At 41.6% G+C, this 17,151-nt stretch overlaps 1 protein-coding gene across 5 annotated transcripts in view; it reads right to left on the reverse strand.

Annotated features, from left to right (window-relative positions):
- Positions 1 to 17,151, reverse strand: part of GRID1 (glutamate ionotropic receptor delta type subunit 1) — a 1,483,898-nt gene that overhangs the window by 1,046,553 nt on the left and 420,194 nt on the right. For all 5 annotated transcript variants that reach the window (XR_016312597.1, XM_089676479.1, XM_089676480.1 and 2 more), the window contains exon 3: positions 2,628 to 2,912. Coding sequence is in view for 4 of the 5 variants with exons in the window: in XM_089676479.1 (XP_089532605.1) it covers positions 2,628 to 2,912 (285 nt within the window). In the remaining variant the exon portion in view is untranslated. The remainder of the gene's footprint in view (positions 1 to 2,627; positions 2,913 to 17,151) is intronic.

The following is a 17,151-nucleotide window of genomic DNA, read 5'->3' on the forward strand; positions in this document are numbered from 1 at the left end:
GAATCTCCAATCCACCTCATGAAAAAGAGCTTCCAATAGTGTAGCATTTTAAAGAAAAAAAATATATTTATTTTCCAATATGCTTGCATATACAAGGGAAAGACCACACATCCATTCAAAGATGACCGCACCACAACTTCCTGTTCCTGTGACATACTTCTGGTTCCTATGATGACATCACTTCCTCGACATGTTTCGTCCCATTGAGCTTTGTCAAGAGCACAATATGAGCACAGTAAATAAACTGTGGGCAACATAGTTTTGGTTTGATAGTATCACGCTATGATGGGTTTTTTTTTATACATCCATGAGGAATCATTGCACAGATGACATGACAAGCAGTGGAGGGAAGATTTAAGTGTGAAACTAGATTGTTGGCTTTGAGCACAAGTGTGGTTTGACCCATTATACAAGAAGGATCTCACTATCTGGTAAGCATTTAATATAATGGTGAGAAGATCACTTGAAGAGGGTTGTTGAATAAGGAACTTTGCACATTGGGATATTCTAGCTCTGGGATTAAGTACTGACATTTTGAGACCTTTTGGGGTAAAGGAGGATTCTAGCACTTGGGATAATACTTTGTTGGGGTGGGTAGGGGCATTATAACTTTCATACAGTATATCCCAAGTGCTTGTTTGCACATTGTTAATAGTTTTATTCACAGTCAAGTTTTTTTGGATTCATACAGAATGGCATGATAATTAAAATCAGTACACAAATATAACCATCCTTTTTTAAATCAGTTTTCCACAGATTAGCCCTATTCAGAGAACAGAGATGGCCATACACATATAGATTTTACATGACTAACAGATTCCTAAACAGCACAGATGGACAAACCTCCTGGTGTGGCTATTGTATTTTGACAGCTCACCCTACTGGCTGGCAAAATACCATAACATTGCCTGCATCTAAATAGATGCAGGCTCTGTTCGGCCAACAGTTTTCTGCCTGGCTCATTAGATTTTTCAGTTGAAGAATGCTGGCAGGGCCACCTATACAGCCAATTTTGGCCAGTTCATCAGGAACCAGCCAACATGTACTCTGTCTATGGCCAGTGTTACTATGACTATATACATTGAATCCCATTACCTGGCTGTTTATTAGTCATTTTTTATTTGGGTAGGGTGTAGAATACTGGACTAAAGTTAAAAATTTAAGTTAAAAATCTGACTGTGCCCAGCCAAAATAAGGGTGGCAGAAAGCTTACAGCTAATTTTTTCAAAGGCAAGCCATAGATGATGTGATTCCCCCATCAACACAGTCAGTGTTGATGGAAGAATCCCTCCCACAATGCTATTGTGTTCTGCCAGCAGGGAGCCTTCTTTCCTGGCAAATTATTGCTGGCTGCTGTAGCCACTGGCAGTAATCACAAAAAAAACAGACAGGCTGGTTCTACTGAAGTCAATCGATGGATCAACTTCAGTAAAACCTGCGAGCCCATAGATGAATCAAATCTTGACCAGTTCAGCAGTGACTAGCCGAGATTCAATTCATCTATGACCGGCTTACGGTTAAGAACTGTTGTCATTGCCTAAAAGTACTTGCTAGATTTACCATTGTATGCTTCTTTGCAATACAGGAATAAAAATGGATGATAGAATGTAACTGACTGCTTGAGCAACAATGATGGCTCTTCCATATGTTTTCTCATTATTCTAATTTTTAATTAACAGCTAGAGTTATGATTATCCTTTTATAGTTACTTATTGTAAAGTATAGTTTATAGTCAATGGCTTTCTTAAAGTATATTTCAAGACAAAGAGGTTTTTTTTAGCTTTCGATTAAGCAAGGAATAGAGTGGGCAAAGAAAAGAACTTCTGTTTTTTATGGTCTTTACTATTATTCAGGAATATTTTAGACACAGACAGCAATGAAATTCTGACAGGGGGTCTCACCTTCCCCTACTGTACTAAAAAAAAAAATGTTTTCTTCGCTATGTTACTGTTGAAGAGTTTCCCCTCACTATGTGTAGGTTGTCGGCAAGAAAAGGTGAAGCTTTCCAATGGAGCCATGGATATCAGTAAACATTTTACTTGAACAGGGGTTAAAATCTTTCCCCATTCTATCTAAAAGAAAAACAAATTATAGCTGGAAATATACTTTAAATGTAACACTGGTTACATAGGAGAAAACAAGATAACCAAGCTCAACCACAAATACAGCTTCTGGTGGCTGGGAACCGGGGCTCTGGCTGGAATGACTTCTCACTCGGAGAACAAAACTAGTAGTAAATTCAAGCCAGCTACTTGGTTTCTTCCAGAAAATGCAAGTCTTTACTGGCTACATAATAAACTACAACTGTGACAGGCTAACGCGTTCCGGCGGTAGCAGAATGCCTCATTGCATTTATGAGGAAGGCTGCTACAGCCGACATGCATTAGACTGTCAGAGTTGTGTTTTATTATGTAGCCCCTAAAGACTTGCATTTTATGGGTGACATCAAAAAGCCTTCTTGAATTTACTACGAACACTGATTACACAATTGTTATGGTTACCATCTCTGATGGTCCCAGATGTTGTCGATAGCCTACCCACTTCTCCAAAATTAAGTGCAGTGCATTATCCATCATTACATTTTGTTAAAAAAAAAGAAAAAATTATAAAGATCAGTAAGTACTCACCATAGTCACTGTCATAAAACACTATGAACTTTTGCCATCGAAGTTCAGTGACCAGTTTCAACATGACATCATTGAGGCGGACTTGTGGTCTAGCAGCCAATGTGTATTCCTCTCCATCCAGGCTAGGATTAAAGTGGCAGACAGTGCGCGGAGATCCAGCTGTGTTGCGTTGTACAAAGATATGAGGGATATGCATGGCATCTGTCAGCGACTGAAGGGCATTTGCTGAGGCACAACCAGTAGATGTCACTAAGGCTAAAATCCCCTGTGTCATCAAGTCACAAGCTGAAATAGATAAAACACCACAAACAATTAAAAAATGTTCTGTCCAAAACTGACTGTATTTTTAACACAATAGTTCATCCTGAAAGGTTCAACTTTCTTCCCTTAAAAACAGCCTTATGCACAAAATACTGGATTTTGTTTGAACTTTAACCTTTGGACAATGCAACAAGTTACTTTTAATGCTCAGTTCCCCAGCAGATCATAGTCCCCTTTCTTTCACTTCTCTACCTCTCTGTTCAGCAGCAAAAAATGCCTGGTATTTCTGCTTTAGAGAAACACATTATTTACTCTTCTTCCTATCATTTGACAGTTTTGGTGTTCAATGATTGGTCCAGCACTGTCACATGGGTATAGAGCGACCATCCGTAGCTCTACATAAGCTTTAGTCATGATGACTTAGAGCTTACACAGGGTTTCCTACTATTGCTACTATTGGTTGACCTGGCAGTGATGAGAGAGAAAGATCAATATTTGTACCTAGGGAGGGGGCATTAAACCCAAAAAGAAGACTAATTCTTAGATATGATGGCTGAATTTGTTTTCTTTTTTAGGCTTTCTTTCTTTTTTTCACCTGGTGATATAGTCAGTAAGTCTGTTGTGCTTCAACAGGACAAGCTGTCCTGCAGATGTAACAGTTAGATGGTTGAGACAAAACATTTACCACTGACAGGGGTGTGTACAATGATCAATTGTAAAAACTTTATCCCAAAAGGAACAAACTGTTACTGCAAATGCTTAAAAGAATGTTACCTGGAGCTCCCTTTCAATGTTTAGTGTATCTAAAACTGCACTTCCTCCAGATTGACAGTCCTGCTGTCCAAAGGTGTCTCTGTTGCTCCTTCATCCAGATTTAAGCACTTTAATACAGCAAGTGTGGCACAGGTCAGATGACCAGGTGAAAAGAAAGGGAAAAATGCCAACACCACTAATAGTTGATAAGCTGAAATATATTACCTTTATGGTTTGGGGTTTAATGCTGTTTTAGGGAAAACCTATTTTTTTTTGTCATGGATGGGCAAAATATTGTTTGCTTTAAACTTCAGAAAAAAAGTTTTACAGCTATTTGATCAGTTTAGCTTTCCAGGTAAATTGGATTAAATGGATTCCAGATTATCTAGACCATGGCTTATATCATGTATGATTTGTCTCGTAGATAACATGAGATTATTTGCATACAGACAAAATAAAACTAAAACTACTACAAAACAAACAGGGCCTTAATTAAAATAACTGGATGATATAAACATAGGTGCTACCTCTGATCACTATTTTTTAAGTAAGCCTTTAGCAAAAATTTAATTAACCTCTCCAGCTGCACATGCCACCAAACACTGATTCATTGAAGAGAGCTCAATGCCTGAATTTTGTGCAGAACTGAAACCAGGATTGTTGTGCTACTGGTCACCTGATGCACTTAGCAGATCCTTTCACTTGACCTTCACATTACTATCATGTCCTATAGTGCCATGGAGGGCAGAGGGGCATAGCACTAAGTGCAGTGGGTACCAGAAAATTGGAGATGTTGGCTTCTGAAAAGACTGCAGTGAACAATTTCACAATTTATCAGACTGGTGATCAATGGTGCTGGCAGTGGGAGAAATGAAAAATTGAATTTTCTTAACAGGGTCACTCTAGGTAAGCTCCAAGGCTGTCACTTTTATTCTTCTGGCACCCAACAAGCACAGGTTAATGGCTCACTTCATGCCTTAATGAAAGAACACCAGATATAAATATGCTTTTTGGGGTTAGTAGCTCACCAACTAGTAAAGGAACTGAAAGGACGAGCCCCAGAATTTCTACTTCTGCAGACTGGAAGGTCAGCAAAGGCAATGCCAACCTAAACCTTGATAGATTTCCATTAAAACATCATAATATTGTGTGGTAAGCAAAAAAAGCAATTTGATACCAGCGTAGCAGTTTACCGTGATTAGAAAATGGAGACAGATATTGTTGATATAAGGTTTTGCACATGCTGGTTCTATGTACTAGTAATAAAACCCAATGAAGTGTGGTTCCTAGAATAAAATTATTTTTTTTCATATACAGCAAAATGCAAATAACTACTCAAGTCCCAAGAGATGGCTACCAGCATCACTGTATGCTTCCAAAGTCTGCCACTGTGCTCCAGTGGAAGTTTTAACACTTGCAATTTTAAGTGTTTTTTGTCTTTCCCCCAAGCAAACTAACCAATAATATGATTGCCCATTATAAACGAGCAACAGCACAAAATCCGATTTTAAAGCAATGCAGTTATACCCAAAGTGACATTTTCCATTTATTCTTGTGTTGTTACCAACTTTGTCTAGAGTAATTGGCATTAGTGGCTAGCGAATCCCAAAATATATAAATCTTCCTCTGAAGCTGCTATCATCCTCTTGTCCCGAGACACTGCTAAGGAGTATGAGTTGCCTGTTGTGAACTTAACTAATGGATTTTGTGGATGCCAAGTTATTAAAATGATGGCACCCCATGTACAGCGAATGAGGACAGTAATGGGTAGCATAGATTCAAAATCCCAATTACCCTGTCATCAATTACCTTTTAAGTGTCCTGTAAAACTCTAAGCTCTGTCTTCTAACCAAAAACACTTAAATGCAGGAAATGTTTGTGATAATAGCAAAGACAAAAAGGTTAATAGATAGCACTATCTCAAGTATACACTTAAGTGGAAAGTATAATTAGAAGTCAATTTAATCTTTCAGTGAATATTTTTATAATAATGTAATATACCTATCAGTGGAAGCTCTTGGTTTCATTATATTAATGGCATGTGGAGAGGCTTCCATTTCCTTCCTATTTTACACTTTCATGACACAAATCACAAATTCTCAAGATCTGTTGTACCTAAAGTGCTCTTTCAGATTTCTAATGAACTGTCCATTTACTGATGAGCTTTTCTTTGTGTCTTCATTGGTATGCAAGAAATTCAAAAGTAGTTAGATGTCTTAGCTAAATCATTTGATTGTACTGTTGTGATACAAAAGACAATCAGGGATGATGACACAAAGGAAACTCTTCAAGTTGGCATAAGTATTATCCTTTTGGGATTAGTGTGACATCATTTCAACAATGAATGCAAATCTGTGAGAAATTTACTAAGCAGTCATGGTCGACCTTTCATTCTGAACATGTTAGTTGCTTAGCTGTGGTTGCAAACACCAAAGGGCCCCTGTACGAGACCAATGTTTGGGCCCCTCCATTCAACTACTTGCCAGTTAACAAAACATATTCATCAAGTAGTGACTCAAAGATAGACTTAAAGTGATTCTCAAGGTTGTAATTAAAAAAAAAAAACATGTTATACTTACCTGCTCTGTGGTTTTTGCTCTGGCTGTGATTGACAGTGCAGGAGCCAATGGCTCCCATTGCTTTGTGAGCCAATAAGGAGAGAGACTGTCAAGGTCCTACCTTTTCCCAGAGGTTATGTTACTCCATGTGCTGGCATCCATCTTGGATTTATGCTGAGCATGGTGGGAAGCTTTTATGCCTTCAGGTCTCTGAGGTCCATCCCCCAGAGGGGTGTGGCTGAGTACATATAAGCCTGTGATCCGCACATGCTCTTTGCACTTGTGTCTTGTGTCTTTGTCTTGCTACAGCTCTGTGTATATGCTCGTGACTCTTCTGGTATTTGACTCGGCTTGTGACTAGACCATTCTCTGTGTTTTCCTTCGATCTGATCTTCCGTTGCTGAACCCGGCCCGTGACCTGTGATTCTCTGTCTACTGTTCTGTACTGTTTTGTCCCGTTGTTGTTGACCCAGCTTGCCTGACTACGTTATTGTCATTCTCACCAGCTACACGCCATTGGCGGCGGCCATTACCGGAGCCGGGGTGTCTCGGGGGCCGCGACCTGGTTCCTGGCTGCGTCAAGTCCATCCCCACCATCAGGGGCCCTGGTGAAGGGCAGCCTGGGACTTAGACTCCGCGCCCTGAGGGACTTCGGTCTGTTGGTGGTGGTTGTCGTCAGCCAGTGCGTTGACTTGCCACTAGGCCTACCTGTCTGTTCCACAGCCCTGCCCTGACAGAGAGGCCAAGGAGAACCATAGCTCATGCACATCGCTAGATGGAGATGGGTCTCAGGTAAGAGTAAGGGAGCTGAACCCTTTTTGCACCAGATTTTACCTTAATGCAAATAATGCATTGAGGTTAAAAGAAAAACCTTCTGCCTTTAGAACCACTTTAAATCCAAAATTTAAGCAATTTTTTTAAAGATTTCATAGGTGTTGTAAAATTACTGGTGGCAAAACTCAACTCCTCTACATCACTGTAATTCGATTCCACCACTGTCCCCTGCAATAATTAAGTTTTTCTACTAGATGTCCTTAATCTTTTTGGATGAATGAGACCCAGCCTTGATCATTCATCCCAGGAGATGGTAATATTATTATACAGGATTTATATAGCGACAACAGTTTGCGCAGCACTTTACAATATAAGGGAGACAGTACAATTACAATACATTTCAGTACAGAAGGAATAGGAGGGCCCTGCTCATGGAGCTTACAATCTAAAGTAAGGGGGAAGTGATACAAAAGGGGATAGCTGTGGGGGATGATCTGGCAGAGGTGATTCAAGTACCGTTCTTAGGTGGAGGTGGGGTAGGCTTCCCTGAAGAAGTGCATTTTAAAAGATCACCTAAAGGCAGACAGAGTGGGGGCTGACCAGACATGCTGTGGTAGGGAGTTCCAGAGGATGGGAGAGGCTCTGGATAAGTCCTGGAGGCGAGCGTGGGAGGAGGTGATGAGGGAGCTAGAGAGGAGGATATCATGGGAGGAGCGGAGTGGGCGATTTGGGCGGTATCTGTGGATAAGGTTGGTGATGTAGCTAGGGGCAGTGTTGAGGATGGCTTTGTAAGCTGTGGTTAATATTTTGAATTTTATACGTGGGTTCACCCTCTAAAGGAGTGTCACCAGGGTGCCCCACACTCACAGTGTAATGATGCATAGAACAGTGCCACTCTGCATTTTTGGGGACCACCCACTACCTGGATCAGATTGCAAAACCCTGCACATCTTATAGCCAGCCTGAAGACATCTGGAAAAGATAACTATTACAAAATAGGATAAAGTCCTATTAGATTACCTCAAGAGGAGAGTGAACTCGATTGGGGTGGAGGTCAGCGGCCAGAGTTGGACTTAAGTGTGCCATGTCCAAGTCTACATGACAGTGGGAGGGGTTCCAGTAGTCATTTATCCTACATCTAGTATAAATCGTCCCCTAAGCCCTAAAGGACCATTTGCAATTTTTGGCTCCTGCCTTGGAGTCATATGGACTATGTTTATTCAATACTTTAAGTTACTGAGCCAACAGAAGTTCTGACATTCCTCTGCCTTTTTTGATCATACTTGTTCTAGGTTGGTGGTTCAATGTATTGAATTTTTATTAAAATTACTTTTCCATTTTAATATGCGGTCAGCTGTGCTTTTATGAAATATCCAAAAATAAAGTGTCCTTGCTCCTAGTTCATGTGGTTGTATTGTATGCAAAAATGTGTGAAATGTGTGAATTCTAGGATGAACCTCACATGGTTTGTAGATTATTTGCTAACTCTCCAGTGGTGGTGAAGAGACTGAACTGACTGGATTCAACCCAAAGCTCAATAATTAAGGAAACCTGTGGAGACTCTGGTTCTGTCTAAATACAATAGCACTGTATGCAAAGAATGAGGATTCCATCATGTACATTCTGCACTAGTGTCACTGAGCATATGAGCCAAGCAGCAAGAATGGGCAGTGCTCTTTAGGGAACTCTACATTACATGCTCTTAACCATGCATAAAAAAACTCAGGCTCGTAAAGTCAAAATGAGGACATACAATTTATATTTCCCCTTGAAAATGCAAGAAAACAGAAAAATAGATATTATATAGAAAATGACTTTTGTTTTCAGATATTCAAGTTCAGTAACAATACTTGTGGTTTGGCTTAGACCCAAGTTCCCATAATCTGGCTGTTAATGAACCAGTGTTAGCATTTATAACACAATGCTATGCTAGCAGGGTATTACATTATTTAAGTGATCTCATCAAGTGTCTTTATAACCAATTAAAGCTCCATTTCATTTGTGCAACTGGTTATAGCACCACAATGGGTAATTCTATTGACCTCTTTCTGAATAGTAGGTGCTGAGTGGTTTTCAATTCATAAATAGTAGTAATACATCCTGAAAGCTCAGAGTTTGAATGATACAATTATGTAATGACATGGAATTAGAAGTGATTATAAAGCTTTTGCATGTGAGGTTCAATGCATTTTAACTGGAAGGCCTAATTCACATAGGCAATGTGTATGCAGTAAGCATTTAGAACAAGTTGAGTGAAGGTTTCAGAACGCATTACTCAACCTGTTTAGAAAGACAACACACGCGCCTATTAAGACATATGTTCATCACTCCCAGACTGGGGCTAAAGGGGTACTCTAAAGGCTTTAGTAACACTGTTCAATGCTTTCTCAGACAAAAATGTACAAGCAGAATTCTGAGAACTAAACCTAAAATGTCAGGTCTTTTGGTATAATCAAATCTCTTTTAGGAAAATGTGAAGTGCAGCGCTAAACAAATAATGAAATAATTACAGCATGAGTGATAATAAAAATGTCAAAAATAAATGTCCATAAATCAGATGATGCAAATCAAGATAAAAAATTAAAAATGTGTTAAATAAATATCCATCCACCACCATATAAAGGTGCTCTTGCTTGTAGACAGAAACACTTAATATATGCCATCACCATCTCCCAGTGAGTTTCAAAGTCACCAGAAATGTTGGCTGCTACTACAACAGCATAAATGCCCATCTAATTAAGCAGGAACACATAAATCTTGACATATAAATTGGTGAATAGGTGTTATTCTGTCTGCCCCGGCTATGGTAAAATAAAGCTCACCAGGAGCAGAGAAAATACTTCCAATAGTGTAGTATTTATTATGTAACAGGTGAGTACAAATGTATAAAATAAAAAAAACATAGACCAAAAAACTGCCAGCTTACATAAACAGCCACTGCTGACCCAGGGTCATGCATGATGTCAGCACTGAAAACTCCTCCCAATGTGTTTCGTCCAATCAGACATTATCAAGGTGAGCTTTATTTTACCAGAGCCCATATCCTGTAGTGGAAAGACTAACGCGTTTCGGGAGTCGAGCTCCCTTCCTCACAATACATTTATTTGTATCACGGTAATGCACAATGAGAGTGTGCCCTCTCTTATTCTTTTTTGCTAGTACCAAGACTCCCCTATCTTTGGAGGGCTGCACCTTAGCGAGTGATGGTATCCATGATCCTTTGCTGTATGAAGATCTGAGTGCTGCTTTTAGAATAAATCAGACTGTTGACTGACTGTGCAAAGAATCACACTCTGAGTTTGCTATAGTAGGTAATGCACTGGTAGAACATTCAAACAAAAATTCTTGTCAATGTATTCAATATGCATACACATACTTGATGAATATCCTATGCAAGTTTTTTTTATAATTTGATTTGCTTTTAACATTCAATTTTGGAAAGAATGGATGAATGAAAAACACATACACTGTTGGAAATTAAAATTTATAAAAAAATTTCATGCTGCCCTTTCAAATTTTGTCATCAATTTGGTTGAAAGCAATCATCAATTTGACCCTACTAAAAATAGAAAGTCAAACCAATGTTCCAAAAATGAAAAACTTCAAACAAAGTTCTACTCGGGTATGGTCAGCTTTAGAGCGCTGGCTTTCCTTCATTCATTGAAAGCAGATGGACTTAGGAATAATGGTAGAAAGGATAAGGCAGCAAAATGGAACCAGTGTGTGGTCAGCCGAGGCTAATAAAATAATGCCGACAATTGAATTCTTCAGAAATGTAATTAAAAACAGGTTAAAACACCATCAACCTATTTTGTGGCTCTTCGCCAGGATAGGGGTGGGATCTCTCTGCATTCCTGGAGCCCATAGTATACTTTTTTTTTTGTAATTTCGTTATCAAGCAAAGTAGCCACACAAAGGTTTGTGAGACATAGTAAAACACAGTCTCAGAGTAATAACGGAGAACAGAGACAGTAACTCGCAAAAGCATTGATATATAGTATACTGTTTTTATACTCTAGGCTGAAGTAATGCACAAATATCCTACTCAGAGTGTACTGTACAACTTTTCCTGATGAAGTTGTCACTAAAAAGCCATGAAATGTGTTGATGTTTCACCTGTTTTATGACCAATAAATACCAACCTCCCTGAAGAATCCACTTTGAAGCATCTTTTTATTGAGTGGACACCTCTGCTGACCACACACTGTTCCATTTTGGGGCCTTCACCAGATTTGATCACAACTTAGCACAGTGCAAGAATTTCTGAAACATTCCAATAGGCATTTACTGTGATTATCCACACTCGATCCAGTCATATGTCCCATGTGGTAAAAAAGGGTGCCTGACCCCAGGACAGATATCCATCAGACTTGTGAATGTGAGTATATTGTGTGTGTACTACACTTTTTGCTATACTTTTCATAAACATACAACTGAATACTACCCTTAAAAGATCTCTATTTTGGCTGTTTGTCTCTCTTTTTCTCTTTGTCTCCACTCATCTGCAGCACCACTGACTGTATGTCAATGGGCTTAGGAGACTGGTAACAGATCAAGTACAGGTATTTCTGTGAAATTTGAAATATATGTAATGATTTTCTTAATAAATACATAAACAAATTAAATTGTAATATAGTACAATCTGCCTGGATTTCAGCTTCAGCATTCATTTCATATAAAATAAACTGACCAAAAAACACATATTTGCTCCTTTGTACAAGGTGGGTGAAGCATTGCACCATTAATGTTACACTACAAATTAATGTAGCAGTAAGCCATTAGTGTAATCTCTAAGCACACTCTAGTTTGTTCATATTAAAGTACATTACTGTTATCCTACTTGTGTGAAAGAAAAAGGAAATGGCTCTCTTCAATTAGCAATGGAGAAGAAATAGACTTTTAGGGGAGCACAAAAGGGCAATGATGATGTATGAAGCAACCTAAAACCAGATCAGAGCTTGCTTAAAGCACTGAAAGCAAACAAGCGCTTGAGCATGGTCTCTGGGTTACCCGATATAAAACATTCAAACTTGTTCAATGAAATAAAGAGCATATTCATTTTAGTGGTCTTTCGAGGGAAATGGTCTCTTGAGCAGAATGCACTCAGGAGATTGATTAAAGAGCAGCACTGTCTCCATTTCTCAGATGCTAATTCCTGTCTGTACCACCTAATATCCTGCTGGCATTTCACACTGCTTTGCCGAGTTGCTTGCCCAGATCTTACTCACCTGGATTTATGACTCCCAGTTCTCATTCCTCAAAAGTAGTTAACATTATAATGCTATTTATCTTACATCCCACCTATGGGCTTCTTTGGATGCTTACATACACATTTTAGGCTGGAAGTTTTCACTTGAAATTATTCATTTTTCCATTCCATCATCACCGAGCCAATTTAAGAGTCCAATAATGAAAACTAGAGTGGCCAGTCAAATTTCACCTTGATTTGTCATTACACTTTCACTTCTTTAATTAGGCAGAAGGTGTATATACAGTACAATGTATGTTTAATAGCCAGATAAAAATGGACAAGTAACCAATTTATTCCAAATGTGTCAAGATTTTTTAATCCATGTAGGTCCATATGCCTGCATGTACTGTGTGTAAAATGAAAATGACAGAAGGTCTAGTAACTCGTAGGAAATGTGATAAATGTCTAATTCCACATTTATGGAGAAAATATATCGGAGTTACATTAATCTGCTTGCTCATCCCTGACTTCTGATTATGATTTCTCAGCACTGTTTATCCATCTATGGCAATTTTATTCATAGTCTGCAAAGCTGTCGTCAGGCTGCAGACATTCATGAATTTACACAGTGTCTGTAAGCCATATATAAACATTATAACAAGGCTCCACTGACCTATGTAGCTGTAGACATAGTGGAGCAATACATTTTCAAAGTTTACAGCAGAAGGACTTAGGTTTCTTTTACATGTGTGTATAGGTTCATACATCTTTGAAGAATTGTTTTTTTATTCACTCAAAGCAGTGTACAGCCACAACCAGAAACCTGTTAAAAATCAGTGAGAGTCTGACAGATGCAGCAGCTGTATGGATCCTTACACATGTCTGAGTATGTGTTTGTGCACAGGTGTGAATAAAAGTCCCTGGATGGAATCTGTCAGCATCCAGAGTCGCTCATCCATACCTGTAAGCAGGAACAGGCTTGGATGTGCGTAAATATTCATACATCCACTGTGCCTGCCAAACTCTTATTTATTTCTGGGTTTCTGGGCATGACCATATACTCCTCTTGCTTCTAAGCAAGGCTGTACTCTATTGCAGTTGCATTAACAAACATATATTAATGGATGTAAAGACCTATGTGCCCCTGTGAATAAACCAAAAATGAAAGTCTCTTTCTCAGCAGGTCCACTTATCTGCCATTCTTTCCAGCTGTGACTCAACAGCCTTCCAGCATTCTAGTCTGTTATGTAAACAAAAGACAGAAACTCTGGGAAGGGGAGCATGGTGAGCTGAGCTGCTAAGAGAACTTTTGTGTTTTTTGTTTGCTGTGAAATTTGAGGATAAATTGCTCCACAATGCCTGCAGCTACAGAGATCAGTGAAGGCTTGTTTCAAAAGCAATTTTTTTGTAAATACTTGGATGCACCCAGTCTGGCCACAAAGTCACTTTAAAGTGTACTTTAAACTTCACTATCTGGTTTGGGATTGAACGGGAAAAGGTTAAAACTTGTGGCAGATATATATAGTCCTCTGTGCCCATGCTAGGGAGCTCATTGCAGTGGAAGCAAATGCTCCAATGACAAGTGGCAAATGCCCCTAATTTTGTAAAGATTTCCACTCACTTCCTGTTTTTCCTCTAAATCAGGCAGTAAAGGGAAAGCTCCTTAAGGTGACAGAGATTGTAGAAGTACTTTCACAGGGGTTTTAAACCTTCTCCACTGTATTCCAAATGAAAACGATCTAAAAATGAAAAATGATCTAAAATAAAAAAAATATTTTTTTTTCTAGCAGGTTTGGCATCATAGCTCACTGTATAAAGTTTTCCTAAGCAAATATTTTTTTTGTTTTTAAAAACCAGATTCTCACCTGGAGTTCCACCAGTAACAGCACTTTCTGTTGCAGGCTGACGATTAGAGATGAGCGAAGAAATGAAAAATTCGATTCGACTGATTCGGCGAATTCGTGGACAATATTCGATTCGAGTCGAATAAATTCGCTGTGAATTTAACTTAAAAAAGGGTGTTTCTAGGCTTCAGAGAGACTTAATATTAGTGCAGAACACTGTACCTTTAATTTAAATGCCCTTGGAGTCTGCTGGGGAAGAGAAATAATACTGTCTGTCAGTATGACATGCAGATGAGTGCCGTCGATCTTAGAATCACTGCACACTTCACTCCTTTGGCCAGTCACGGGGCCAAAACCAGTGTTTGGAGCCACAGTGTGGCGGTGGAGGCAGCAGCAATGGGAGGCCATACAGCAACCTATGACAAAATGGAAACCAGCAGGAGCGTGAGGAGACCTGAAAGTGGCACATGGCAGAGTGGGAGCAATGGGAGGCGGTACAGGGACCCAGGTCACACTATGGGCCCAGCAGCAGCGTGACCAGGCGGTACGGGGGCCCATGGCCGATATGGGGCTTGGTGGCACCTATGGAAGGCCTGTAATCTGCCAGCAACCTATGACAAAATGGACAACCGCAGGAGTGTGAGGAGATTTCAAAGTGGCACATGGCAGAGTGGAAGCAATGGAAGGCCGTACAGGGACCCAGGTCACACTGTGGGACCAGCATCAGCGTGAACAGGCGGTACGGGGGCCCATGGCCGATTTGACCTCATTCATCCCATAGTCCTGCCGACTCACGAATAGCGTGGCCTCCTCAAAGGGCCTGAGCAAGCGCAGGTGTCACACATGAGCTGCCAATGGCTGACATCTAAGTTACACAGGGAGTACCTTTATCCGCTTTTAACATCAGGAAATCTGTGATGGCCTTTAGCTGTTCGTAAAGGCGGTCTAACATATGTAGGGTTGAATTCCACCTTGTTGCAACGTCACAGCATGAGGAGTCGGTACGGGGGCCCATGGCAGATTACATGTCTGGCAGCAGCTATGTGAGGCCCGTAATCTGCCTGCACCCTATGTCAAAAAATTTAACACACCAGCAGTGTGAAGAGACCTGAAAGTGGCACATGGCAGCAGAGTGTGGCGATGGAGACAGCAGCAATGGGAGGCCGTACAGGGACCCATGAGAGACTCTGGACTTGGCAGCAGCATGAGGAGGCGGTATATAGGGGCCCATGGCAGATTAGGGGCCTGGCAGCAGCTATGTGAGGCCCGTAATCTGCCTGCACCCTATGTCAAAAAATTTAACACACCAGCAGTGTGAAGAGACCTGAAAGTGGCACATGGCAGCAGAGTGTGGCGATGGAGACAGCAGCAATGGGAGGCCATACAGGGACCCATGACAGACTCTGGACTTGGCAGCAGCATGAGGAGGCGGTATATAGGGGCCCATGGCAGATTAGGGGCCTGGCAGCAGCTATGTGAGGCCCGTAATCTGCCTGCACCCTATGTCAAAAAATGTAACACACCAGCAGTGTGTGAGGAGACCTGAAAGTGGCACATGGCAGAGTGTGGCGATGGAGACAGCAGCAATGGGAGGCCGTACAGGGACCCATGAGAGACTCTGGACCTGGCAGCAGCATGAGGAAGCGGTATATAGGGGCCTATGGCAGATTAGGGGCCTGGCAGCAGCTATAGGAGGCCCATAATCTGCCAGCACCCTATGTCAAAAAATTCTACACACCAGCAGTGTGAGGAGACCTGAAAGTGGCACATGGCAGCAGAGTGTGGCGATGGAGACAGCAGCAATGGGAGGCCGTACAGGGACCCATGACAGACTCTAGACTTGGCAGCAGCATGAGGAGGCGGTATATAGGGGCCCATGGCAGATTAGGGGCCTGGCAGCAGCTATGTGAGGCCCGTAATCTGCCTGCACCCTATGTCAAAAAATTTAACACACCAGCAGTGTGAAGAGACCTGAAAGTGGCACATGGCAGCAGAGTGTGGCGATGGAGACAGCAGCAATGGGAGGCCATACAGGGACCCATGACAGACTCTGGACTTGGCAGCAGCATGAGGAGGCGGTATATAGGGGCCCATGGCAGATTAGGGGCCTGGCAGCAGCTATGTGAGGCCCGTAATCTGCCTGCACCCTATGTCAAAAAATTTAACACACCAGCAGTGTGAAGAGACCTGAAAGTGGCACATGGCAGCAGAGTGTGGCGATGGAGACAGCAGCAATGGGAGGCCATACAGGGACCCATGACAGACTCTGGACTTGGCAGCAGCATGAGGAGGCGGTATATAGGGGCCCATGGCAGATTAGGGGCCTGGCAGCAGCTATGTGAGGCCCGTAATCTGCCTGCACCCTATGTCAAAAAATTTAACACACCAGCAGTGTGAAGAGACCTGAAAGTGGCACATGGCAGCAGAGTGTGGCGATGGAGACAGCAGCAATGGGAGGCCATACAGGGACCCATGACAGACTCTGGACTTGGCAGCAGCATGAGGAGGCGGTATATAGGGGCCCATGGCAGATTAGGGGCCTGGCAGCAGCTATGTGAGGCCCGTAATCTGCCTGCACCCTATGTCAAAAAATTTAACACACCAGCAGTGTGAAGAGACCTGAAAGTGGCACATGGCAGCAGAGTGTGGCGATGGAGACAGCAGCAATGGGAGGCCGTACAGGGACCCATGAGAGACTCTAGACTTGGCAGCAGCATGAGGAGGCGGTATATAGGGGCCCATGGCAGATTAGGGGCCTGGCAGCAGCTATGTGAGGCCCGTAATCTGCCTGCACCCTATGTCAAAAAATTTAACACACCAGCAGTGTGAAGAGACCTGAAAGTGGCACATGGCAGCAGAGTGTGGCGATGGAGACAGCAGCAATGGGAGGCCGTACAGGGACCCATGAGAGACTCTGGACTTGGCAGCAGCATGAGGAGGCGGTATATAGGGGCCCATGGCAGATTAGGGGCCTGGCAGCAGCTATGGGAGGCCCATAATCTGCCAGCACCCTATGTCAAAAAATTCTACACACCAGCAGTGTGAGGAGACCTGAAAGTGGCACATGGCAGCAGAGTGTGGCGATGGAGACAGCAGCAATGGGAGGCCGTACAGGGACCCATGAGAGACTCTAGACTTGGCAG

Source organism: Staurois parvus, unplaced genomic scaffold (genome assembly GCF_062004578.1).
Source record: "Staurois parvus isolate SC_StPar_1 unplaced genomic scaffold, SC_StPar_1.0 ptg000170l, whole genome shotgun sequence".
Lineage (NCBI taxonomy): Eukaryota > Metazoa > Chordata > Amphibia > Anura > Ranidae > Staurois > Staurois parvus.